This window comes from Suillus clintonianus (assembly GCF_016758775.1).
Source record: "Suillus clintonianus strain FC179 chromosome Unknown DEU56scaffold_11, whole genome shotgun sequence".
Classification (NCBI taxonomy): Eukaryota; Fungi; Basidiomycota; class Agaricomycetes; order Boletales; family Suillaceae; genus Suillus; species Suillus clintonianus.
Window position 1 is genome coordinate 219,132 of NW_024539235.1, and position 26,915 is coordinate 246,046.

At 44.4% G+C, this 26,915-nt stretch overlaps 8 protein-coding genes across 8 annotated transcripts; 2 read left to right on the forward strand and 6 right to left on the reverse strand.

Moving 5' to 3' along the window:
- Positions 1 to 446: 446 nt before the first annotated feature.
- Positions 447 to 1,224, reverse strand: DEU56DRAFT_752885 (uncharacterized protein; the record flags this gene model as incomplete). The annotated part of the gene is made up of 5 exons (XM_041349666.1): positions 447 to 490; positions 677 to 742; positions 799 to 822; positions 907 to 1,146; positions 1,188 to 1,224. 5 exons carry the CDS (start codon positions 1,222 to 1,224, stop codon positions 447 to 449), a joined length of 411 nt encoding a protein of 136 aa, XP_041212407.1.
- Positions 1,225 to 2,471: 1,247 nt separating this feature from the next.
- Positions 2,472 to 2,630, forward strand: DEU56DRAFT_729529 (uncharacterized protein; the record flags this gene model as incomplete). Its single annotated transcript, XM_041348104.1, has 1 exon — positions 2,472 to 2,630. A coding segment is annotated over one exon (159 nt), but the record flags the coding sequence as incomplete, so codon positions are not given.
- A 1,604-nt stretch (positions 2,631 to 4,234) lies between these two features.
- Positions 4,235 to 5,204, reverse strand: DEU56DRAFT_752886 (uncharacterized protein; the record flags this gene model as incomplete). The annotated part of the gene is made up of 3 exons (XM_041349667.1): positions 4,235 to 4,581; positions 4,636 to 4,782; positions 4,907 to 5,204. 3 exons carry the CDS (start codon positions 5,202 to 5,204, stop codon positions 4,235 to 4,237), a joined length of 792 nt encoding a protein of 263 aa, XP_041212409.1.
- A 6,471-nt stretch (positions 5,205 to 11,675) lies between these two features.
- DEU56DRAFT_908934 (uncharacterized protein) lies at positions 11,676 to 12,849 on the forward strand (the record flags this gene model as incomplete). The annotated part of the gene is made up of 3 exons (XM_041357047.1): positions 11,676 to 11,893; positions 12,282 to 12,508; positions 12,545 to 12,849. The coding sequence occupies 3 exons, from the start codon at positions 11,676 to 11,678 to the stop codon at positions 12,847 to 12,849; spliced, it is 750 nt and encodes a 249-aa protein (XP_041212410.1).
- Positions 12,850 to 15,357: 2,508 nt separating this feature from the next.
- DEU56DRAFT_908935 (uncharacterized protein) lies at positions 15,358 to 17,817 on the reverse strand (the record flags this gene model as incomplete). The annotated part of the gene is made up of 10 exons (XM_041357048.1): positions 15,358 to 15,383; positions 15,413 to 15,423; positions 15,479 to 15,660; positions 15,774 to 16,040; positions 16,091 to 16,128; positions 16,179 to 16,533; positions 16,585 to 16,757; positions 16,804 to 17,274; positions 17,323 to 17,437; positions 17,482 to 17,817. 10 exons carry the CDS (start codon positions 17,815 to 17,817, stop codon positions 15,358 to 15,360), a joined length of 1,974 nt encoding a protein of 657 aa, XP_041212411.1.
- Positions 17,818 to 18,205: 388 nt separating this feature from the next.
- On the reverse strand, positions 18,206 to 19,206 carry DEU56DRAFT_908936 (uncharacterized protein; the record flags this gene model as incomplete). Its single annotated transcript, XM_041357049.1, has 4 exons — positions 18,206 to 18,759; positions 18,797 to 18,884; positions 18,938 to 19,098; positions 19,155 to 19,206. The coding sequence occupies 4 exons, from the start codon at positions 19,204 to 19,206 to the stop codon at positions 18,206 to 18,208; spliced, it is 855 nt and encodes a 284-aa protein (XP_041212412.1).
- Positions 19,207 to 20,080: 874 nt separating this feature from the next.
- On the reverse strand, positions 20,081 to 20,907 carry DEU56DRAFT_908937 (uncharacterized protein; the record flags this gene model as incomplete). The annotated part of the gene is made up of 2 exons (XM_041357050.1): positions 20,081 to 20,635; positions 20,686 to 20,907. 2 exons carry the CDS (start codon positions 20,905 to 20,907, stop codon positions 20,081 to 20,083), a joined length of 777 nt encoding a protein of 258 aa, XP_041212413.1.
- A 774-nt stretch (positions 20,908 to 21,681) lies between these two features.
- Positions 21,682 to 22,965, reverse strand: DEU56DRAFT_729272 (uncharacterized protein; the record flags this gene model as incomplete). The annotated part of the gene is made up of 2 exons (XM_041348089.1): positions 21,682 to 22,082; positions 22,143 to 22,965. Coding segments are annotated over 2 exons (1,224 nt in total), but the record flags the coding sequence as incomplete, so codon positions are not given.
- Positions 22,966 to 26,915: the final 3,950 nt, after the last annotated feature.

A 26,915-nucleotide genomic window follows, 5' to 3' on the forward strand; every position in this document is an offset into this window, starting at 1 on the left:
ACCCTTCATCTACTCACTGGTAAGTCCTTTTTTTGTTTTCATCATACACTCTCTAATGTCCATTATATGTAGATTGAACTAGTTGTGTACATGCAATATTCCATGAACTTCAAGAGTGACTTTGAGTTGCCTTGACACAGCTTTCAGATTTAACCTCAGTGAAGCTATGGTCTACACTGACAAGTACTTATCATAAGCTAAGTAGTTATTGCTTTAAGATTGACGAGCCATCTTTCTATGTCTAGACTTGAAGTATGTCCACTAAGCAGGCTCTTTCGAGGATGATAGTCTCCGACATTCAAAAGGTTGACTTTGTAGTAAGATATAAAAAACAATTAAATATTTCAAATAATGATTTGAGCAGTACTTGAAACTACTGTAGGAGAATTTTAATATTTTTGACTTCGTTCAATAATAAATAAACTACCATACACAATTTTCCAATCTCATTTTATGCATAATATTCTTTCAATCTCTGGTGTTATATAGCCTATTCAAAACATTCAGATTTAATTTTTATCTTTACACTATTCAGTTCAATGAGGATACCTAGCATTTTTTACAATTGTAATGAGAATGAACAAACATATATTTGGGGCCTTTCTTCATAAACTGATCAACCAAAACCTTTTTGATACAAGACTGCGACGAAATATATGATGACCGATATACAAACCAAAATATATGGATAAGCTTGTATGCATTAAAATGCTATCCACTTCCTTCTTGAGTGTGACAACTCCTGTAAATTAGCCAATTACAAAAATAACACAACAATAATATTGATAAATTGCTTACCTGCACCCTTTGGGCCGTCAACCACTTTTGGATGAAGTAGCCAAGGGCCAAGAGAAGTTACATAATTTAAGCATTTTTACTATATTTAGAAATTGAGAGTGCACATACCTAATCCCATTAGGGATATGGAAGTGACCAACATGCTAGTTGCCAACTTATTACCCCAGCTGACCAGCTCTACATTGACTCCAAACATGATCTTAACCAACACCAAAAGCAAACCATAGACTGGAATGATTAGGAAAGGTTTCTGTCCTGTCATGTAATCTCCCCATGCCGTATCTGAAATTGTTCCCAATCTCATCTCTTCCCAATTTGTTGTGAGAATGAAAAATGTGCCTACACAGCCTGTCAGGCACATAACATTAATCTTAAAGTATGTTACTCACAATTTGAAAGCATCCCCGATGTCTCCATCAATTCCATATTTGGGATCAGTGGTTTCGGCATCAATATTGAAGCTACACATTCATTGTACTTATAAGTTTTTTGTATTTGATGTTTTCTATAATGCATATATATATATAACTTCCTCATGCTAAAAAATTACATATTCCTCCAACACTCTTATATTGATTAATAGAACTCCTCTCATCAATTATTTCTTCACACACACAGGCTTTCTAATTTGTGATAGCAGCATGATATGATACAGTCAGATTTGCCCATTTATGATGGTATACACTATCTATCCATTTATATTGACCTCCATTTATTTCTGCATTGGGCCCCAGTTTTTGGGGGCCTATATGTCTACTTACTTATAATTTATTATGCAGCTACATTGTATGTCGGCTCCTTGAAGTTTATTTCTGTCATTACTGATTTCACTAAGATAAGATTGGTAAAAAAGGTGTTGATCTCTTCTAAGTTCTACTGGGTCTTGTGCTGCTAAGGACCTGGCTTTCATGTTATGTTGATGACTTGTATCTGGATAAAAATGATAACAGCAGCAACTGCAAGCCAAACTTGCTGATGATGTTGGAGATCTTTAGAGTAAGGTGGCTTGGAACATCTAGTTATGGTCAGAAGGAGAGTGAGATGAAATCCAGCATGCAGCTTGTCATTATACCAGGATTTGGCTCACATATCACACAAGAGTAAAGGAAGATGACTAGTTGCTCTTTGAGTGAAATATCTCACAAATCTATATGATCAAGAGCACAGAGCTCATTGACTAAACTCTCAAAGACATCAACATGCATCCCGAGCTCACAGTGGATGTGCTCAGGATGACCTGGAACCAAGCAGAGGCTGTATGAGCCTCCATTTGAGACTACCATCCTGATTTTTGCATGACTGCTTGCTCTTGGCCTTCATTCTTGTACAAGGATGGATGCTATGACCCTCTGAACCCTATGAACGATCTGTTTAAAGGTGATCTATTCATAAAGGTAGGCTTAATATGCATTATAGAGGCTATACTGAAACCAGTCTACAGACATTTAAACACCTATTCACCTCTCTGAGTTCCACAGATAAGGAATAACCTGTTGACTTGGTGACTTATTCCACCCCCAGAAGGAACAGCCATGAGTGTCACACTCAGCATGATGTTTTAACACTACTAAATATGCAATCTATTTAACCTCAAGCCACAGCTTATGTATCTATTCAGGTACAGACCTACTTCACTCACAGTACCTGCATGTTTTGCTGATTAGAGCACTTAGCTAAGATTTGCATTATTGAGCTCCGGATCATGGTGTATCATTGATGATGAATTCAACAAACAAGAGTTTCATGACACCACAGTTGACTATCTTGAGCTTTCTTCAATGTCAGAAGTATTGAAAGAAGTTGATGATATCTTACTTTGGTGGAATCAGTAACCTTGACTTCTTTACACCACCTTCCATTGACACATTAGGGTTTCATTTTCTGAAAAATTGTTGGAATGAAAATATGTATCTGACTATTGCCCACAGCAGGCAAATCAGATGTTAGTTGAGATGACTCTGGCCAAGCAACATTGCATCTAGCTTCATTGAGTTAAAACTTACTCAGTAGTGTTATATTAGAAGCTGCCTGTAACTTTATATTGTATAATTTGTAATAAATCAATAGTGGGATTCATATTAAAATTTTTCATATTCATGAAATACAATGAAAGTGCATTGAAACATATTTTGAAAGAGCCATGAAACAAGTCACATCACCGAAGGATTGTCATCCAAGGAGATTGGCCAGGATGACCTCTATGTAGTCTTCTCTAATCCCACCTCTGGCCTTCTTTTGGCCTACCAATACTTTGGAACAGGTCCAACAATCCATTGCAGAGTTGCAGCAGCTCACTGGATTCATTGGTGATCTGCTGTTTAACAATAGTGATGCTGCTTTATTTTCCCATACCTGGGAATTAAAAAATATTGCGCCTACCTGGAGAAGAAGTCCAATCCATTCTGGTGTCTTCTTACTTGAGGGTCTTATATAGAGGCATGTAAAAATGCAGTGACAATCACAACTACACTTTCATAAGACTACAAGTTGCCAGCTCCTCAAATTCACGGTCAATGGATTTTCTACTTCTCAGTTGATAACATGTTGTTTGTGGGTGGTCAAAGAGAAAACAAGTTACCTCCTTTATTTGAAGAAACTATATAGAAATGTATCTGTGTTTCACCCTAGTAGGTCATGTTTCAACCTATGAAAGTCTGTTTCTATTTTGTTGTGTTCTTCTGTTTTGTGTGTCTCTTCCTGTAAAAGAAAGAAGTATTTGTTAAGTATATGTGGAGCTTAGCTCAGTCAAAATAGTAATAGTGAGTAACCTCATTATTTATAGACCACCTCCCTATGGGCTCTTATAACTCAAAGTTACTTTGTTGAAATGTTACTTGCACCCTCACTATAGTGGGATAGGTTTAGAGTAGAAGTTTATCTTAGTCTTACTTCACCTTCACTTTAACTATGTCTTGCCTGATCACTCTCAAACTTGGTGATAGGTTTAAAGTGGGAAGTTTATCTTACTCTTGTTTACTAAGTACATTATAAATACAGTGTTATCGTACAAAGCATGATGAATCAAAGGTATGAGTCATCTCATGGATTGGTAAGATTTTGCTTACAAACCAAGCCTTTTGGTGAGCTCAGTCATCCTGGTTACTAAATAGATTATAAATGCAGTTACAAGTCTTATAAACCATGACGAATCAATGATAAAACATGATGAGTCAGGCTGAATCTTTACAAATCAGATTATTTCCCTTTCACATGACATGATTACAAACATGATCAGTCAGCTAGTGAGAAAGTCTGATGAATAAGCCAAGAAAAATAGAAAGATATGCAAGGACGCCGTCAATATTCTGCAGGCCACGCAGATGCGCTGTGAAAGCTACAACTTCTCAAACCTTTTTGTAACTTTGCATACCCCACAGAAGTTCTAAGGCACATGGTTCATATTTTCATAACTTCGGTATTGTACATACTACCTATCTCATGCATCGTCAATGTTTTCGCAATGCAGCTCATTAAGAGATGGTCCATCATCCTCTTCGACAAGTAAATTATTATTTAAACCTGAGGCAACGAGATCAGGGACTTTCCTCCAGCTCTCTTTGAAGATGGCTGCTAGCCTGCGACGAGTGTGAGCTTGCCGGCAAGCATAAGCTATAAATCCCTCCTCCTCATTTGGCTGCATGTCAGATGATCCTCGTGAGTCCCACTGCTCGGCTTGCCAGTCCAAGAATTTCAGAACATGTTGCATTTCTTCCAACAATAGGTGGATTTCTTCCGACCACCTGTTGTGACGTGCATGGGCCTTGCACAATTCCACGCAGAGCGCTATCCTCAGGCTAGATCAGTAATAGTTAAAGACAATTAAATTACATTACTTACAGTCTTGCAGTCCCTTGTTGTCATTGGTGGATATACCGTGCGTCAACCAAATCCACGACATAATGGCTGTCCCTTGGGTCTGACCCCCGAAGTCTCCTATAGGTCTCAGGTGAGCCTTTTTCAAGGGTTGCAATTTCTGCTCCCAGCCTGCGCAATACAAAGGAAGGGGCAAGGGAAACCAGTGCCTTGTGGGCGCTTGCATACTTCGCGTGGCTTGACATTAGGCATTCTTTAATGGTGTCTAGCGTCTTCCATGCGTGTGCGCTTGCACCTTGTCCACGTACATGCTGGGTCTTGTACTGATATAACTGGCGACGAACTCGGATGTGTGAATGACACTCGTTGAGAGCATCATTGGCTTGCATGTGTTGCAGGGACCATTCCATCTCGAGCATTTTTTGATTGCATGCCCCGACATTATAGATTTGCAAAGGAAGAGGAAGAAGCAGTGGGAAATCTTCCGCATTACTGGAATTCAGGTTTAATGTCGGACAGCCGCTATCATCATTAACATTGTCATTCAGAGATAGGAGGGATACAGAGGCACGAAGATTTGGCACCATAGGCATGTAAAGGACTTGAATGTCAGTCCAGGCGTCATATAGCTGGCCCAAGACACACAGACACACATAAGATCCTGCTACAGGAACAAAAACATAGAAAATCACATTTTTGACACTTTTGATTTTTTTTAGTCCCTTATACTTGCATAAATGACCAGACCTGCTTATATATGATCAGTGCTACATTCACAAATATAGTTTGTGCCAAGGATCAGCCCTACATAGGGTGCAAATGTGATATATGATGTACAGGGGCTTTTTCTACTGATAAGAAGCCTACATAGTAATCAAGCCTGTGATAAGTGATCAAAGACCTGGGATATGTCCTGTATATGCTCCAGATGATAGATTTGAAGATTTAGAAAGATCCATCGAGGACTGACTGAATGACAAGTAAAATCACATATGTGTGAAAAGTGACAATTGACATCTTTTCACACAAAGTTACATTTATATATGATACAGGTCAAATATTTCATTAACAATATGTAGGATACATTTTAGACTACTGAAGGAACCTATACTACATACTGCCCTGAGGTTGAAGGGTGGTGGAAGGGATGTGGTGTATATCTGAGTTGACCTAGCATTAAAGTGCTACTATTGCTCAACTGACCATTTTCGATGTTTTGGGTCTTTGAACTTTCCCACACTCAATTTCTTATCTATTTCACTTCCTCAGGACTCAATTCTTGTTGGATTGTTCTGTACATTTAGGCCTATAATATTGAGTATACTTGAAATCTACTCCAGGTGTCTGATCATTAAATTTAGATGTATTCAAAGTGTGGACTTCTTATCAGTAGAAATAGCAAGCATTCACACTAACTCAAACCTCTGACCTATTTTGAGCTGATCCTTGTCACAAAAAGCAAGTATATATACTATGATAAGATATATGTACAGGTTATATTATTTATGCAAGAGTAAGATACTGAAAACATCAAAAGTATCAAAAATGTGATTTCTATGTTTTTGTTACTGTAGCAGGATCCTATGTGTGTCCTGGGCCAGCTATGATAGACTTACCTCAAATAGGTCCGCTCCTACAGGAAAAAAATTCACAGGGGGTAAACCACCAGGAGACTCGTAGTGATGCTTCGGGCCTGACCTGGCCTGAAAGCCAGGGCTTGGGCCTGGCTTTAGAGGGCTAGGGCCTGGCTCAGGCTTGGCTCAGGCCTGGGCCAGGGCTTCTAAGGTAAGATGAAGATTTTATTTCACTACCCTAATCAATTAGAGACCTAATCCTCAACATCTGATTCACCTGACAGTATGATGTTGTTATCACAGCCACCCTCCTCTCTATCATCCAGTTCCTCCAATGCTAATTCTACAGCTGAAGAAAGAGGGGCCTCTTAAAAGATTAGATCATGTTTATACATCATATGAAGTACTTGAATTGCTTCAACTATATCACCCTTCAAGCAGTTGCAATGCTTCGTGACAGTCAGAGCAGCAGCAGAAAATGCTCTCTCACTCAAAACAGAAGTGGCCATGATGGACAAGTGATCACGAGCGAGAGAGGCCCAAACAGGGTACTGCTGACCATTTACCTACAATATTAAGCTACATCAGTAATAATACAGTTCACATGAAATAATACTTACCCCCCACCATTGGATGATAGACATGTTATCGGGAACTGAAGTACGTGAGTTAAGATAGAGGTGGAACACCCTCAACCATGGCAACTGTGGATACACCTCCGACTCTTCCGGCTTGTCATCACCACTCTCGTCATCACCATCACTGGAAAGCTCTCGGAGAAGTCCATATACCTTACCTGACTTCTTCTTCAGTGACGACAGAACACCATGCTCGCCATACAATTTAATGTGCTCTTCCTTAAACTAGTCTAGATGTAAGCTTATACTTTCACTCGAAAACAGACAACCTACAATTCATTCAGCTTCCTTGAGAGCCTCAGCATGTGTGACCTTGCCCCAAAAGTGTTTGATGTGGGAGTCCTTCTGTGATGGGTCAAGCACTAGATACAACAGGCCCAGGAGTTAGTATTAATAATATGACAAGCCATGTCACCTACACATTGCGATGATGTATGCATCACACTCTGAACTTTGGTTGTAATACTCGTGGATCTTCGCAACACCTTGTTGTAAGGCTTCCTGAAATTGCTCGTACTTGGGATTCTCAGAATGTGTCGACCATGCCTTATGTAGGGCCTCGAGAGCTGGCAAAGCAAGGTGAAGGGACACTCCTTTGCCCGATGAAAAGCTTTGCTGAGCTTTGTCAGCATGCTGAAGTGATAATCAGTGTCGAAAATGACAAAAAGACAACCTAATACTCACAGCGAGAAGAGACGTGAATAATGCAATGCAAGCCCATTCATCTTCATGCAACTTCAACTGATCAATTCTGGCACATTTTGTAAGGTTAGTCTCACAAAGGCCGAGCTCGTAGACAGATGTATCAACATACTAAAGAACAGTTAGTTTCGACTTGTTAGTTATATTATCATACTCACAGCTCTCTTCTTCTCAGCACGGTCAAGCATAACATAAGTTGAGGACCACCAGATGGGCATGTTGAGTAGTAGTTGTGAGACAACAGGGCTCGGGTTAGGCTGACAGGTCTGGATATCCTTCCAAAGTTGTTTTCGTTGGGCAGAAGACCGTGCCTTGTATCATTAGTCAAACAACATTAAAATGTTTCGAAAATGACATACCTTGACTGCGATGGCTCGCACGAGGCCAACTTCGTCACAATGGCCATGTACTTGAGGGATAGACAAATCTGGAAGCTCAGGGTTATAGTATGGGGCACTGCTATACGAGGCAATGATAACTTGTGTCGCAAGATGAATGACGTGAGCTAAACACCTGCAAGGTATACATCAGTACATGGGTGAAACAAATAGTTAGTTAACTATACCTAATGCGTCACTTTTTTGGGATCCACGTCATACCTGTCCCTTGCTTTATCCAAAGTGCCAGTTCATCGAGCATCGTGTCGTTATTTGAAGCATTGTCGCACATAATATAGCCAATCTAATCCCACATGAGTACAACATAACAAGGCATTCCAATGTACCTTACCTTATGAGCAATACCCACTCGGTCCACGATCTTAAACAATGCTTGACCAAGGTGTTGTCCATTGTGCGAGTTGTTGAGTTGCGTGAATCCCAAAACGGCACATTCAAGCTGCCAAACACCAGTGAGCGAAAGTGATTCCATGTAGCCTGTTGGTGTAGACTACCAATCCGTATGAGTGCAAGTGTAATAGCTCGTCCCAAGGGGATTGCTACTGAGGGAAGTCTCCGCAATAAATGTGAAGGAATCAATCCGACGGGCTTAGGATCTGTGCGGCGGATGCGCGAAAAGTAGTCTGATGTAAGAGGAGGATGTCTGGATGGAAGACAGTTCTGACAGAACAGATATCTAGCGGTATGATCTGTCAAGTATCGAGGTAGCAAGGTGTTGAGGTGGCCTGGTGGTGAGGTGTCAAGGTTTCAAGGTCTCGATGTAACAAGCTACCAGAAGTGATGAAGTCCATTGCAGTGCGGAAGACTAAGGGGACTTTTTGATCACACGGACTTAGATATGAAATCCAAGGGAGTAAAAGGAAGTGATATTGGCAGAATACAACACGACTATTTATCATGACCCGTAAGAACTCGGAATCCTCTAAGTGGCAGTAGTACAGGCGAGTCTGTAGCACAGTAATATGTAAAGGACGGTAAGCGGCCTCATGTATGGGAATGTACATGTAATATGGACTGTTGGCTGATGTTAAGACCATGTTCAATGGGTCAGACCAGAGGGGCTTAGCTTCAGCTTGTGCGCTGCGCTCTTTACCCGAGTACGTGCCCCTAATTTACAGGGGGGGTAGATATCGTCGGCCGAGGGGTATGGATGGGCTGGACGAAAGAGGGAAGGCTACCCGAGACTTCATCCGGGTAGAAACTAACACGGGACGGACTACCCAAAGGTAGAGGCGGAGGGGTTTAGCCTTGGAGATATAATCCCGAGGCTCGGAGGATCGGACTAGGATGACAATCCTAAGAGCTGAGGGAACACGAGGAATGAACTGAGTCTAAGATGATATTCAAACTGAGGAAATACTACGGGTTACAAAGGGTTTATATACTGTAGTGTATTCGATGGGTATCCGGCTGAAGTGCAGTCTTCGGATCAGAGGGCTATGTAGAAAATGTACTAATGGACATGAACTGCTACAGACGATCGAGAATGGAGCCGGAGATTAAATGAAACAAGGGGGACAAGTTTAAATGAAAAGGAAATGAATAGACTAACAGACAGATCAGAATGAACCCGGACATTAACTGTCAGAAGGATCCGGGCATATAGGGGCATCAAGAAGCATATACAAATGGGGACATGGGGAAATGAATTCTAGAACGGACAGACCGGACCGGACGAGAAGTTTCAGGTACGGAATATGACAATGTCTATTGATGTAGGACACTTCAGGGGGTGAAATAAAGATTGGAATCTACTCATATATGCTCATAAACATGCTCTGAATATAATAGAACACACCCCTATCAAAGGGGCAAAAGTGCGAAAATGTTCTGTACCCTATGTTGAATTGCCCCTGGAGGAGGAGCAATCACACAAACAAACAAAAAAGCAGTCTATTATATTATATTATACATATATATACTAAACTACTACTTATATATAAAGGGGGAGCTATTGTGGTGAGGTGGTGAAGTTGCAGTGAGGTGGGAAGGGTGTGGGAATAATTATAATTATGTAGTATACCATATTGGGATGATGTTTTGGGTGTTGTGGGGTAATTCCCACAGTAGGTGGCTAAAAATGCGAAATTGCGGAGTGTGGGAATAATGTGGGAAGGCCCTGATATGAGGAGTAATCTATTTTTAAGTGTTGTGGCCATAGGGGGAGTTTCAAAATTCCCAAAACTGCGGTGATATTGACCAGTAACATAAATTTGGCCATGACTAAGCCGCCCAATATTGTGGGTACAAGCCAGGGAAATAGGCATTGGCCTTGGGTGGTACTTAGTGTGCAGTTTGGCATGTCCGCCAATGGCTATTACCATATAATAATGACCATATCCTACAACTACGGCTCTCAACCCGCTCCCCCCAATCAGCTTGATCAATTCGAGGTGGACTCTGATCTCTTCCCATGTATGTACGGTACATTCACCACCATATGCCGCTGCATACAAAGCCGACCCCCTGGATCCCAGGCAGCAGTACACGATATTGCCGAAGTGTATCAAATGATACTGTCACACCATTCCCAATGGGCCGGTTTGGTGATTCACCTACCAGGTGTCGACACTTTCGCAGTTGACACCACCTTCTGTTTCAATTTTGGGCCATCTGCCGGAACCTATGGCAATGTCGCTGATGCAGGCGCTGATATCCTTCACGCCAATGGACTCAGCCCCCTGTCCACATGGGTGTACAACCACATCTTCTTCTGCATCATGCAAGAATTCCTGGATGAGTACAACTCCAGACGCACTAAGTGGGCAAGCAAGATCACCTCCAATGGCGGGTCCATCATTGAAGGCGGCCGGAAATGGTATAGAGGCAAGACCCTGCCTGATGACACATTGGAGGAATTCAACGAAGAATGCACCTTCCCGATCAGACACTTCTCAGCCGCATCGCCACACTCAGAAGAGGACGCACATTTTAGTTGCTGCATGGCAGACACTGATCATTTCTCCAACCCCCTGGGCATCATCTGGGAGAGCTCGAAGAACAAGCCCTTCAACTCAATCCCTATGTTCACAGGTATTCTCTGGAACATCCCCAGCCTATCCATCGCCCTCCCTCCCGAGAAAACGGCCAAGTACTTGGTGGCCATCAACATGTGGCAGACCAAGTGTAGTCACACCCTTTGCATAGTCCAGGAACTTTACAGTAAGTTGCTGCACGCAACCCTCATCGTGCCCTCAGGACGTGCTTACCTCACCAACCACAAATCCATGCTGGGAATCTTCAAGGACCACCCTTTCCTCCCACACACACCTCCCCATGATACACCCAAAGACCTCAACTGGTGGAAGGGCACTCTCAACACACCACACCTATCCCAGCCCATCCCAGGCTTATGCATCGTCCACGACTTCCATGCTTATTCAGAGACTAGCACTAGTCACGGGATTGGTATCATCGTCAACGAGAGATGGAGAGCGTGAAACCTCCTCCCAGGATGGAAAAGAGATGGGAGAGACATTGGTTGGGCCGAGAGTATCAGTTTTGAACTTCTCGCCCTCTCAATCATCGATGTGTGTCCCCCTGGCATTCATTTTAAGGTATACAGGGACAATCACAGAGTTGTCAAAGGATGGTGAACAGGCCATAGTAGGAACAAGGCCTGCAACAAAGTATTCAAGTGCATACACCTTGCCGCTGGGCAAGCAGGATGCACAATCCTCACCAGATACGTCCCCAGCAAAACCAACCCTGCAGATGGTCCCTCCTGCAGGATATATCCCCCTGCATATCAAATGCTTCCACCAGTTTGTATCCCCAACGAACTCCGCCCCTTCATTGCAGACATCCCCAGCGACGGTGCCAAGCCAAAAGCACAGCAAGCCAAACCCGTACCTCAACAGGTTTACCCAATGGACAAAGACCACCTCACAGAGGAGCTCCAACATCACGCTTTCCTCAACCGCGAGCTCGAGCACCGTGGAGAAGAACTCTTCGAAATGTTGAAAGACTAGTATGTCCACGGCTTCAGCACCCCAAACTTAAATTTTTATGCCCCTTAGCAGTGTATAGCCCTGACTTAACACCACTGCCCTCCTCCCTGAGGCCACAGTGCCCTGCCAGAGACAGGCTTTATTTATGGAGCCTGTCAACCTCATGTTCCCTGAAAGACATGCAAGGGAAGCAGTTGCCATTATCCCAAGCAGAAATTGAGAAGATCTGAGACATCATGGTACACACCTTCACCAATAGCACCTATAAAACTTATGGTTCAGGTTTGCTCATATTCTATGTATTCTGTGATAGCAAATTAATTCCAGAAGGCCAATGCGCCCCTGTGAGTCACATCCTCAAATCCTCCTCCACCACTCTGGAAAAATGGTGTCCAACTACGTACACAGCATCCGTGCATGGCATGTCCTGCATGGAGTCCCCTGGGACCTTGGAGGAGACATAGATATTGACACCTTGTTCAAGGCCGCCATCTCACTGACCCCACCCTCCTCAAAGAAACCCAAACACAACCCTTACACCATCCCATTAATCCTAGCCATCCACGAAAACCTAGACCTTGACAGCCCCCTCAACATAGCTGCATTTGCATGCCTCACAACAATGTTCTTCACCTGTGCGTGAGTCGGCTAGTTCACAGTCCCACGCTTAGACACCTTCGATCCCTTATGCCATGTCAAGCCATCAGATTTTAGCAAAACCCACAACCATCAAGGCCTACAGATGATGAATTTCCGCATCCCTCACACCAAGGCATCAATTGAGGGAGAAGATGTCTTCTGGGCAAGTCAACTCAGCCCCGCCAACCCACAAGAAGCCCTTAACAATCACTTTAGCGTCAATGAACCCCCGCAGGATGGCACCCACCATCCCCTGACAAAGACTTGTTTCCTCAAGAGACTTGCCATTGCAACAAAAGCTGCAGGTCACAAGCCCTTGCAAGGGCACAGGATTTGAGTAGGCGGTACCCTTGAATACCTCCTCCAGAATGTCCCATTTGATGTTGTGAAAGTTAAAGGTAGGTGGGCAAGCGAGGCTTTCCTCACATATTTCAGGTGTCACGCCCAAATACTAGCTCCATACATACAAGCCACACCTGAATTGCACAAAGAGTTCCTTTGATACACCTTGCCCCCCATCCGTTAATTTTAATCTGTTCCCCACGTCAGTATCTCCCACTGAGTCTGTTCGCCCTCCTACTAAAAAATGGGGTCCCCACGGCGCTCACTGCATGCGTCATTGAACTCCTAATAATTGGGATGGCAGCTTGCCCTTTTTCCTTAGGCTAAAACCTTTTTGAGGCCGGTGGGCGCTGTGGGCCCTTGCCCAAAATCCTTATCATCTCCCTATAAAATGACTTCATTCAAATATAGTGCATTCTGTCAATACTTATCTAATTCAAGTTGTTATTCTTCCCTCCACGAACAATCTTGCCAGTGTGAACCTCAAAGACCCCAGACCATCATACATCCCTGGTGTCCAACAACTCTTTGTCAACCTGCGAAAACCAGTCCACGGATCCATTTTAGCACCCCTGTGCACCACAATAGGGGCTGTTATATCATCACTACCACTGCCATCGGCGCTCAATACTACCCTCCACATCCACATGAATACAATGGTCAAAAGGGGGGAGCTAATGAGGACAAAGAAGACAGATATAATCTAGGCATCCCCGACATTCTCATTCAATGTGAGATGAGAGACACCGAATTCCATTTATTATGGCCCTTCGAGCTCTCATTCTCTCAATCTTCAGAGGTGGCATAATCCAAGATTCAGTACTTCGTGGACAAGAACCCCCACATCGAGAGGGGTACCCATTTCCACATCGCCGAGGTGGAAAGACACACATGACCAAGTGACAAATGGGCAATTGAGCAGGAGTTGGACAAGAAGAAGGTTGGGAACATTAGAGAGGTTGGTGGGACTGCAGGCAGTGACAGAATCTCGTCTTGCTCGCACACTTGGCTACACCTCCTCAAAGTAACTGTTACAACTTTGCTCCGCCCCCCGACGGATGGTTGAACATCACCAACCATAGTGCACAGTTTGACGCCACCGCAGTACATAGTGTTTGTTGCCACTCGATAGCAACTGGTTTCTGACTGATGTCACAATGTTAACAGATACTCTTCCCGCAGCAAGATGCTGCTGGACTTCGAAATGTTCAGTGTTTACTCAAGTGTACTTTTGTACTCTTCAAAGAGTTCACAACTCAACAGCCCAGCATCTGGACAAGGAGCATCCTCCAGGCAGTAACGACCCTCTGATGTAAGTACCATCAATCTGTCAATAGTTCTACAATTTATGCTTTTAATTTCAGCCCCTTAATCAAAGCACTAAAGCAATGCACTGTTCCAAACACATTGGTTGATTGGGACACTTGTGTTGACAGCTTGGAGACAACCACTAAGCAAATGGGATACAGGAGGTATCATACATGGCACAAGAATTTCTTGAAGTGCACCATTGATGAGGTTGAGGATGCCGAGTATGTCCCGCCTGCAAGTGCCAACAAGTGAGGGAGATGCAACTAGTTAATCATTCAATGTTCTAATTGCTCATGCAAGATTTCCATTCTTGTATGTACTACTACTACTACTACTACTACTACTGTATATTTCGGATGATGTGCTACATGTTCTGTTGTACAATGTGATGTTTTATGGACTAGTAGCCCTATTCTTTGCACCTTTCCCCAAATGGTAATTATTTGGTGTTTAGTCTGTATAAATGTCCGCCTGTTGGCTGTAGATACAATGACATGAAAATTTATCAAGGTTTTGAGATCCAGACTGTCTGTCTCTTCTGCTGATATGAGAGTCTTATGTTTCTTACAGTTGTTTTGTCTGAAATTCCTAAAAATGCTGCCAGTCTTGGGGACACATAGTCTGTGCTGCTTGAAGATAAGGAAGTATGACCTTATGCACATCTGATCGAGCTGTAATTAGTGACCATCTGAGGACAGATATACTGTGCTGTCTGAAATAATGTATTTGGGACTAAATGATTATATGATCAGTCTGCATGTATTGATATTCTGCCAGGTAGAGTGTCTGACTTGCCTGTACAATCTGTTAGGTCTGACCTCAGACATACATCATATCATGCACATAGGTTGGCAGCTTATCATTCACTTCAGACCTCTCAGCTATATCTGTTACATGAACATGTTCAGACTAACCCCCTATCTTTTTCTCACACCTTGTACTGCCTTATGACATCCCCATCCAGAACATACAAAATAGGTCTACAGTAGCATAAATTTTCTCTGTGTGTGTCTGTACAGATTCTCGCAATTTCACAAATTCGCGCAGAAATGACTTCTGTACTGGACTTCATCTAAGAATAGCACAATCAAAACCATAGATTGAATCACATGACACCGACTAAACGATGACAAACAAAACATATAAAATGATATATGAGGATACTAGTAAGAGCGGTAAATACAATGCTCGATCAAGCTGGACGCAGAGGTGGCAGCACTTTGATGGGTCAATGCTGTCGAGCTTACAGGACTTGGCCCTTGAGAAAAACAATTGTCAGCGCCAAAAATTGTAAAACAGATCTTGAGACTCACCATCCAGCTTTGGCCCATGCATAAAGCTGCAGCACCAGCCTGGGACCATGATAAGGATCCTCCATAACTTCACAGAGAAGTTGCAACATTGTAAGATAGATAGGTTTGAACTCCTTAGCCATGAAGTTCAGGAAAGATTTTCCGTTTCCATTCTTAATGAGGCCATTGAGGACGCAATTGAACTGAAAAAGTGTCAGCAGATCAGCATTGTGCCAGTATCAAAAAAATACTGTTGTGCAGACGAGAGCGAAGCAAGTCAATGGTATCTCCTTCCGAAAGATCTCTGGTCGCCTACAGCAATATGATAAGACCTGGTGTAGAGGAAAAGTATGGTGGCCTCGTGAAGCCCAGGGTGAGCGAAGTTCCTGGTTTTCCCCAGCTCGTCTACTCCATCATGAAGAAACAAGGAATCATCCAGCCAATCTATAGCAGCATTTTGAACCCAAGCTGTGTGCTCCTGAACGGGGATGGTGGCTGGGGGGACAAGACTGTACACAGAAGGTGTGATGGCGATAGCGATCTTTTTTATGTCAGAACACCATGTTGCTAAATCATCATATAACTAAAAAAAATAACATCAGGCATGAGGCGCACGACAACAGAGATACGCACCAGCCTTGACATGTCAGACTTGTGAGCAGGCCACACGTCTAGTAAATGCCCTGGTTAGCATAATATCTCGAGAGAAATGACAACATACCAGGTTCAACCTGACCACTGTTTTTGAGCCATTGTACGAGAGATGCTGAAAGAGATTTGGTGACAGTGTACAGCAGATCCTCAAGCTTCAGGAAGGGGTTGTCTAATGCTTGCTGCACACAACACTCTACCTTGGCATCCTCAAGGAAACTTTTCCAATGAGGACCGTACCAACCTAATTGTGTAGCATTAGGCCCTTCAGATGCCTTGGATTTTGCTGCAACTTTGACTGCCTGTGTGTTTACCTTTGCATTGCTGGTGTTTGTTTCAGCGCATCGGAGAAGGTCCAAGAGTTCAGGATTAGGCATCTGGGGACGGCCATTCTTCTGGTGGTGAAGGTTTAAGATATTGTCCGGCTTGAAAGGGGAAAAAAATTAGTGCACTCCATTTAACTGGTGGGCATATACCTTAGGAGCGATCCCATCATCCACTGATGCACTACTATCGCTCAAGCCGGTGCCAACAGATAAAGCTTTCTCCACCATTCGGCCATCTTCATCACATGAATATTGAAATTCAAAATCTGGGGGAAGAAGGGACACAACCCGAGGTTGGAATGGTTGCTCTTCCCCAGAAAAACCTAGCACTTGTCAGTGTGATCATGAATGGTGAGGGCGAGGACTTACCAGGGTGTGTGCTATGACGCCCTTCAACTGCCCCCCAACCAATCTGCTCATCTTTGTCATTGTTGTCAGATGACTCGGAACCGTCACACTCGCCAGAGTTGGAATGTTCAGATGCTGTACTTTGTGATCTGGTTGGCCGGAGCGTAGGGTCCAAATTCTGGTAAAAGAGGGTGTCTGCTGCCATAGTCGAATTTGTCCTCAAGAACACTGGTTGTGACAAATCTCCACCACTAGCGAGACAACTGCCAGAAGGATTAGAAGTGATGATAGGAAAGTGATGTTGTGAGGCATTGGAGGCCACGTGTGTCTCCTTAGCTGCAGCTATGAAGGAGTTATTTAGCGTCTGGAGGTCAGGCTCCGTGCCAGGGGGGACGATGGGCTGAGAAAATCCAAACTGTCCACCATCTTTGCATTGCAAAAAAAAGTGGGCTCGTTGCTCCCCGACTCCATGCTCAGGGGAGGAGCAACAGTCTGTGTAATAACAAATTAATTGTTGATAAGCCATGACCGAAAACTCACCTTTGTCTTTGGCCGTGCTCTGGGAATTGTGGCATTGGGAATTGGAGCGTTGATCGTCATAGTGTTCAGAATTGGTTGCTCCAAAACATTGTATGGGGGAGGGGGCTGCTTTTTTCTGCTAGATGATTAGTATAGTTACCTACAATTAAGAAAACATACCTTTGAACAACTACTGCAACCCTTGTGGGGTGGTTTGGGAGCAGCAGGGTTTGCAGGAATATTGGAATCAAGAGAGTTAGAGCCTTTGGGCTGGCTAGTCCACGCTGGAGCATCCAAGATAGTGTCTAATCGCTCTAGTTGAACGTTCCTGCCTCCCTTCCCTGCACCTAGACATCCCGAACATTGAGTTTCTTGACATTCATCCACAGTAGAAGCCATGACTGAGGGTGGAGGTACTACCGAGTGCTGAGCGCGCATTCTCTTTGGCTTGGCGGCCTTGAGATCAATGTCGGCAACTTTGCGCTTGGTACACATTTTCTTTGGGCTATCAGGCATGACTGAAGAACACAAATTGAGCTCCCAAAGTGACAATCAATGAAGACTCACCTTTTAAGTTCTCTGCCGAGGGCAGATATGAGATAATAATCAACTCATGGTGCAAAACCGACTCAAGTCCTCCGATGTGATCCAAGAGGCAGTGTCAAGAAAGTCCTCGTGTGTGACGGTGAGTCAGAACGAAAGGCGCGTCATGTGCAAGGGTAGAGCATGATTCTGACTTTACCCTTTGCAAACTTCATGTCCGAATTACATCATCTGATCTGACTTGAACAGTGTGGGAATCTACTCGGCTGACTGTAAAATCTGACTCGGACAAGACCAATGATTAAGAAAGATTGTAACAATTGTGCACATCATGACATATGAGTGAGAAGAAAAATACATATTATGTAGTTCTGTTCCGTTTGGGCTGCAGTGTAGGTTCCATCGTCCAGATCCGACCCCCATGTGTCATGTCACGAACTGTGATTGGCCTGGGTATCTCTACTATATCACTGTCTGACAACTTTTTCTTCGAGCTTTTGCCACCAACTGGAGAACTTGGAGTATCAGGCAGCGGGAGTCTTTTGAGGACCTTCCGTGCAAACAGAAGCTCGGGGGAAAGCTCCTGCAGAAGTCTGGCGAGGTGGTTGTCCAGCAAATCAAGGATCTCCTGGAAAGTTATTGCATTTGACAGTCCTTTATTCCTGATCAATTCATACCATTCCACCACGAGCGGGACGAGGTTTTTGAAATAGGGGTGGAATTGCTCCTCGAACTTGTGTCCATGTGAATGGTAAAAGAATGTAGTCTTCTCATTGTTGCAGGCCTTGAATGTGGTGGCGGACCATTTGTGCAGTAGCCAGTCATCGCTTTTGTCAAGGACACACTTAACACCGAGGGGACCCCTGTATCCAATACAGATCCATATGAAGATGTAGAAGACTGACTCAAGACCACCTTCATAGTGGTGTATGATAAGGTGGGCTGGAGTCACATGGGAACTCGAAGCAAAGGGTTGCAACACTGCTGACAGCCTCGGAGAGCTGGAACAGGAGCGACCGTGACATGAAAGGCAATGTGCCCTAATCATTGTTGTCAGTATGTGAATACATGCTCAGGAGAGTATAAAACTCACTGTCCCACCTCTAGTGTATTTTTGACCTTGAGCGATAAACACAGCAAACTCCCAATCAATTAAGGTTCCATGGGATCTGTCACCATCATCTTTGATCATTGAATTGTTGAGACTGCAATCGCGATGAAGAATGCCCTTCTCTTCCACCACCATCTGTTGAACTGAAAGATTGGGTCAGTTGAATATAAAAGTGGGAGGGTATTGAACATATACTTACTTTTGATGATGTCCCAAATGGCGCCCAGCAACTCTACCTTTGTCCGGAACATATGTCAAGGTTGTGTGCGAGGCTTCAACACCAAATGAATGTGTGTGCGGATGACACTTTGAATGCTATTCAACAGCTCGTAATGATATAGCCCCATTCCATCAACCTCCCCAGGCCTAATCTCAACCAGCCAATGGTCAACGAGTTGTGGCACACTGCAGACACCTTGCATTGCCTGCAGCATCGTGACCTCATTCAAGGCATCATATTTACTCCCAAGAACCCAATAGTCTTTGATTATATATTCTTCATTGTCCCTCCGTGCGAGATAGCAAATGGTACCACAACTTACAAGCCCCTGACTAGAAAATATGACTTCAAGAATGTTGTACATGTGATTGTGGACTCGGATTCGGCCGATTGGATTTGGAAGAGGAACACAAAGAGGATCGTCAGGGATATTTAGCTGACGCACAGGACAAGGATCATCGGGGATATCTTGCTGAGGAGGGTCGATCTTGGGATTGCTTTGGGGGGTCTCGCAGGTGTGTCGTCGATCTGGGGGAGGGGGGGGCATACTAGTGGTCTCAGAGACATCTTCGGTCTCGGGGAGGGGGGGAGATGCCCTTTATGATGCCTTCCATTGTGTCCGGTGCATGTGATCTGTTTATACTGGGGTGGAGAAAAGTTGACATGCTTTTGAGTTGGGCAGGTTGCAGTGTCTTCGTGAAGATGACAATTGAGGGATCGTACCCCAGGCACTCAAGTTTACCGAAGACAAGGCACGAAAATATGTGCAAGTAATTGTTGGGGTGGGTATAAATATTGATGGGAGGTGTCACAACAGCACCTGAGTGGTCGTACATATGGACTCGAAGTTCGCGATACTTTTTTCTCATGGACATAAGCAAAACGAACCATCTCCATGGCTGGCGTCAGAAGAGAAAGTATGCTTTGTTGTCCAGCGTCTTTCCTATTGTGCTCGTAGCTGAGTACGGTTGTGATGTCAGCTCGCAAACCACCTTGATAGTATCCCATTGAGCTTCTACATCATCCAATAACGCAAGGCCGGGCTTTCTTGTGACTTCTTCATCTTTCACAGGGTGTGTAGCATTTCCCACACTCCACATGCGTGATACTGGGGTCACGTTGGTTGCCTGTACAATCTTTGGCACCTTCTGGGTGATTGCAAAACAAATAACATTGAAGAACATCACAAAGACTCCCTCGAACGGTGGCGGTGGTGTGTCCGGCATGTCATCGTCTGCCAGCTGTGACCCAGAGGCAGGTTCTTCCTCCAAGGATGGACCATCATCATCTCCGCTTCCAGACTCCGTGCCTGCCATGGTGCTCTGCTCCTCCCTATCTTCAAGGCTCCCATCACCAGGTCGCTTGACCTTATTGTGGTGTGAGTTTGGGAGTGGCCAGTTCCACTGGTGCTGATCTGCGTCAGCTCGTTTTTGCCTGTGATGGTGAACTTGCTGTGAAGTCTGTCGTCCCGATAGTGAATTTTATGTAAGGGAACCTGTAACTCTGTCACATCTGGGAGTCGAAAGGTAAATGAACCAAAAATCTGCGACAACATATAACTGAGCTCTGTGTTATCATTTTGTGGTGCCAGTTCATGCAAAATCAAGTGATTGAGCTCGACAGTGGTGAGTCTGTCCAGTGTAGGCACATCATTGACAATGGGTGCTGACATCAGCAATGAGAGCTTCATCCCATAATCTATGGTTTTGCTGTGTGCCCCAGCTGGTGCCATGTCCTGTCACACAATAGAAAACAAAGATGCCATTCCAACATGGTACTATCTCTACTATGTGGGTATTTTTCATGTATGAAAATATTGCTTATCAGGTACAATGTAGAGAGTGATCTCTCTACAGGCTCATATCCCCTGATTTCTACATCGACCTCATCCCTATCCACAGGTAGGCACAACTTTCCCGCGCCATGCGCTGACTATGCGCTGACTCCCGCGCTCACGCTTCCATCAGCTTTCATCGGGTCCATCCATCCATTGTCTATTCAGTCCATAGGTGTGTATTACATACATATATTGGTTTTTTGACAGCCGCTGTCTCCTTACATATATCTGTGACATTCCTCAGGTGCTTTCCCGCGCTTCCGCGCTCTTCGGCCACTTTAGGATGCTTTCCGCTCGCTCTTCGCTAGCTATCCTCTATATCTACTGGGCTTTCTGACAGAAGGTTCCGGACTTATGCAATCACCCTTAGTAGAGTTCCGCAGTTTGTGCTATGTCTTAGAGAGCACCTATCTATAGCCAGGAGTCATGCTCTCCTTCCCTTATCAGTCTATATCCATAATACATTTGCTTGATATCCATTCCTCGTGTCATACACAATCCTAGACATCCCTCCACATTTGCATTCAACAAGTGCCGCTTTCCTGCGCTTTCCATGCATTTCCCGCGCCCTCGTGCATACCTCACGTGTTCCCATGCTTCGAGTGCACTTAGTCAGCTGACTTCTGCCTGACTCAGCTTCCCCTAGAGGCCGAACATATCGCCCTCACATCAGAGCAGATTCCTACAAGTCTGTTTTGTTGTTCCCACAATGAACTCAGCGCAATTAGACTGACAGTGCAAAAAGATATTTTTGTCCCAAAAATAGTTTAGCCAAAACTCGGTGGCGTGCTCCATGCTGTTGTAGGCAGTGAAACACATATCCGCAGTGGTGCCAAAGCAGGGGACAAGATGGACAGGTGCTCTCAGCTGAGAGACTGGAATGATGTCCCCCATCTGAGTGCCATTAGAGTGCTTCGATCTTTTTAGCACATGCAGCTGACTAGCTGGATTGCGTTCACTCGAGATATTGAATTGTTGGACGTAAGTGATGAACTGATCTGTCCATGACCATGGCATGCCACATTTGCCAATAGGCCATATGACAAGCCTGATCTGGGCTACGGAGTGACCTGCGGAGCTCATTCTTTAGTATATAATGAATATTGCAACGAGAAACAGAAATAATGCACCTGAAAGATCACTGGTAGGCCATGACTGCTCTGCATTGGTCTGGATAATGACTGTGTCATAATGGACTGGAGTCCAGGGGCCACTAGGTGGTGCACAGTTTAACGTCTGAGCAGGGCAAATATTGTGGACATCATGAAAGTCCATTTCTTGTAAATGAATTTTGAACCACACTTGAAGCTTATTGAATGGAAGTTCAGCATCGGGTCCAGCTCTTCTAGGACCACCAATCACATGAATATGGTGTCCAGATGTCACCTCATGGTGAAGAAAATCAGCGAGAGCTGGGCGAAGGTCTGGTAAGTTGAACATGATGGCAGTTTCATTGACGCTAATATTCCTAATGGAAGGATCGTATGCGAGATAGAGGGCAGTGCGGCCAACAATGAAAGAGCGTACTAGTGGGATGGGTTTCAATTCTGCTTCCTTGTGCTGTAGCATTTTGGTAATTGTGAAATAGTCTGTGATAGGACGTGGCTGACCAGGTTGTTGAGTCTTGGACGGAGAATCCACGGGGATGATGTCCGCATCCATGTCAATGTAGGTGTCCTCATCTTCGTGTTCCTCTTGGACAACCTCCAGATCCTCAATGCTCAGCTTGTGGTCCAAAAGACTGGTGGCAAGATCAAACCTATTGCACTTATCAGCGCGGTCAAGAAAACGACATATTTGCGAATCATAATTATTGTTGTTGGTTGATCTTGCATGGTCTTTGACCTCCGTGATGTGCACATGTTCGGTGGCATCAGCAGACCACTGTCCTATAATGCCAGAGCTACGGATGCTAGGAACGATCATCAGGAAAAACCCTCTGGCTATATAGAACTATATGACAGGACTTCAACTTTAGGGAACTTTCAGAGCAATTATAGATTATGAATAAATTATGAATAGTTGGCATAATCTATAATTGCTTTGAAAGTTCCTTGAAGTCCTGTCATATAGTTCTATATAGTCATCAGCAAATCATTGTGTTCCTTATTGTTCCTTAATTTACTTAAAAAATTTACCGAGGTGGCTAAGGAGAATAAGGAGAATTAAGTAAGTGCAAATTGGCTAAGGAAAATTAAGGAAACATCAGTCATATTATTTGCATGCCTGAACTTTCTTGAACACACCACTTTGTAGTATTTTGCTTATAACTCATTAGGATCTTAACTAAAAAATGTCATGAGACTATGGAAAGACTACCCTTGACAAGGGCTACAACTTTGATTTTCATCGGAAAGATCCCCACGGTCTACCCTAGTCATTCCTTATCATGGTCCTTAATCAAAATCCTAGTCCCTAATAAGCAAAAACTCGAATTTTCATCAAGTCTTTCTTTACTATTGGTATTCCTGTTGGTATTCTTAGTCTTAATAAGCAAACATAGTCACATTACTTGTGTGCCTGAACTTTCTTGAACACACCACTTCATAGTATTTTGCTTATAACTCATTAGAGCCAGTTCGGCAACAGGATGTTGGCCAACATTTGGCAAATTGTCAGGTGAGAAGTTGTTGGCTTGAATTTTGCCAAAGGTCGGAGCGTGAATAGTATGGACACATTTGGACCAACCCCCAATACTACTGTACGCTGTTATCTACATAGGTGCCTGTCCTTGGATTCAGCCAGAGTCCATGCTGCAATGGATCGTCGATCAGAAGTCACGTATTTTGTGCCCCAATGCCCAGAAGCTCACCGCTGCCTCATCCAGTACTCTATCCTTCTAATCAGTATCTTAATCAGCGCTACAAGCAGTGTCCTACAATCCATGTATTTGAAGGATCCAGAGCTGTATCATACCTCTGCTCTCTCGGGCGAAGCATGGGTCATGGAGTTATTGTCTGGTCACCCAGAACAAATACAGAGTGAACTTGGTGTGCACACACACATTTTTGCAGTGCTTATCTCTGAACTTTGTGCCCTTGGACACACCAACTCCAAGTTTGTTTCACTAGAAGAACAACTTTCGATTTTCCTGTACACTGCTGTCACGGGCTTGTCTATCAGGCACGTAGGCGAACAATTTTAATGCTCAAACAATACAATTTCTCGGTAAGTACTAGTATATGCTAATAACTATTGGTAGACTGATTATATATTCTATATATTTATTTTCACAAAATGCTCACCATCTTCTCGTCCTCCCCCTTCTATATGAAGTATGTTCAGTTGCCAGATGCCTCCATCCCCAACAAAATTCGCTATAATCCCAAGTTTTGGCTGTTCTTCAAGGATGCCATTGGGGCCATTGACGGGAGCCACATTCACGTGTCACCTCGTGCATTTGAATGAGGCCTGTATCGAAACCGAAAGGGTTTTGTTTCCCAAAATTGCCTCTTTGCCTGCGACTTCGAGCTCAATTTCACATATGCCCTCACTGGCTGGGAGGGCTCGGCCACAGATGCACGTGTCCACGAGGCTGCAGAGGGTCACGACCTTCACATTCCCATAGGGAAATACTTCCTTGCAGATGTAGGTTTCTTTCTGCAGCCTGAACTACTCATTCCTTACCATAATGTGTGCTACCACCTCGCCGAATGGGGCCGCGCAAGTGTTCAGTGAGTTTACTGGCCATTATTCTTCCCAATATGCACTGATTTCCTGCAGGCCAACTACCAAACAAGAATTATTCAACCTCCGTCATGCATTGGCTCGAAAAGTCATCGAGTGAATATTTGGTGTCTTGAAACGACATTTCCGCATCCTCCTTCTATCCCCGTCATACGCTATGGGTATACAAGCTCAGATTCCAGCTGCATTGTGCGGCATTCACAATTTCATCTGCTTTCACAATCCCACAGAAGGTAGACTGCCTGATGATGCACCTGCTGCAAACTCAGAGGGCACACCAGCAGAGAACTGCGTGACTGTGCACAACGATCTACATTTGATGCGCAATGGAATTGCTGAAGCAATGTGGGTGGACTATCAACACATTTTGCGGGAAAGACATGCTCTCAAAGATGACGATAACGACAATCTATCAGACCAAGGTATCTCAGAGGATGAGGGTGGACTGGGCTAATTCTCACTAGTAGCACGTAGTCAAACTTGTACAATATATCATGATATGAAACATGTGCAATACAGGATGTTGGATACATACTGTGCAGCATACTGATTAAATGAATAGACGAGAGAAGCCACAGAGGGTTAGTACAAGAAATGTGACAGGTGGTCATAGCTCTACGCAGACGCAAGGAGTCCCAAGACAAATTCACAGTGCATCTCGATGTCATCTTCCAGCTCAATGTAAGCAGCGAGATTGTTCTCGCCTCCTGAATGAGAAAAGATCCACAAGAGGTGGGCTCTCTGAGCGACTGACAGGTCTCCATCTCCACTGTGCATAATTGCCAGGCCATGAGAAATCATGGTAACAACTGGAACAACAACTGGCGCTGGTACCGGCTCAGCAGCCACAGTTTTGTCAATGTTTTTCTCGATAACGTTGGTGAGGCGATTAATAGTACCTTGCATGTTCATGATGGCGGCCGCTGGAGTAATCTTGGCAGTTAATTTGGCAGTGCTGCTCATCCCCATCTGCGCACTTTCATATGCTGACACTCGAGCCTTCTTGAAGGCTGGTGACTGGGATGATGGCACCAATGTTGGCGAAAGGGGGAGTGATGAGTGGTGACTATCAGCGTAGCTGGACTTGGGAGTGGCATTGGAATTGTAGGATGACGTCTCCAGGGTGTCAAGCAGGGTGTTAAGACCGTGTTCAACGGGTCGGACCGGAGGGGCTTAGCTTCAGCTCGTGCGCTGCGCTCTTTACCCGAGTATGTGCCCCTAATTTACAGGGGGGGTAGATATCATCGGCTGAAGGGTATAGACGGGCCGGACGAGAGAGAGAAGACTACCCGAAGGTAGAGGCGGAGGTACTTAGCCTTAGGGATATAATCCCGAGGCTCGGAGGATCGGACTAGGATAATAATCCCAAGAGCCGAGAGGACACGAGGATTGAACAGAGTCTAAGTTAATATTCGAACTGAGGGAATACTACAGGTTACAAAGGGTTTATATACTGTAGTGTATCCGACAGGTTTCCGGCCGAAGCGCAGTCTTCGGATCAGAGGGCTATGTAGAAAATGTACTAACGGATATGAACTGTTGCGGACGATCGAGAATGGAGCCGGAGATTAAATGAAACAGGGGGGACAAGTTAAATGAAAGGGGAATGAATAGACTAACAGACCAATCAGAATGAACCCAGATATTAACTGCCAGAAGGATCCGGGCGTATAGGGGCATCAAGAAGCATATACAAATGGGGACACGGGGAAATGAATTCTAGAATGGAACCGAGAGAACGGACGGACCGGACCGGACGAGAAGCTTCAGGTACGGAATATGACACAGGGTATTGGTGCGCAAGCATTTACTGGACTGGGAGCCAGCAGCAGTAGAAGAGGTCCCATGGAACAGGGCGCTAGGTGGCATCATCAAGTCAATGCTCATGTCCGGCACATCACTAAGACCAGCGGTGCTAGGACCAGCAGTGCTAGGGTCTACATCCATATCAAGAACGTCAAGGCCCCCATCAGCACCCTCGAGCACATCGTCTATATTGACGGAGGCAGGGCCTGCTGTGGCAGGGTGGAAAGAGTGGCATCCACGGGCACTGCTGTTCTTGCCCAGGATAGTCTGCATGTCGTCGTACTGAGGCCATCCTGTGTTGTGAAGAAGGCATAGTGTAGCTCGTGACTACTTCATAGTGACATACCTTTGGTGCAACATACATATCCCAGACACTGGCGGCAGCAACACCCTCGATTCCAGCTCCTTGT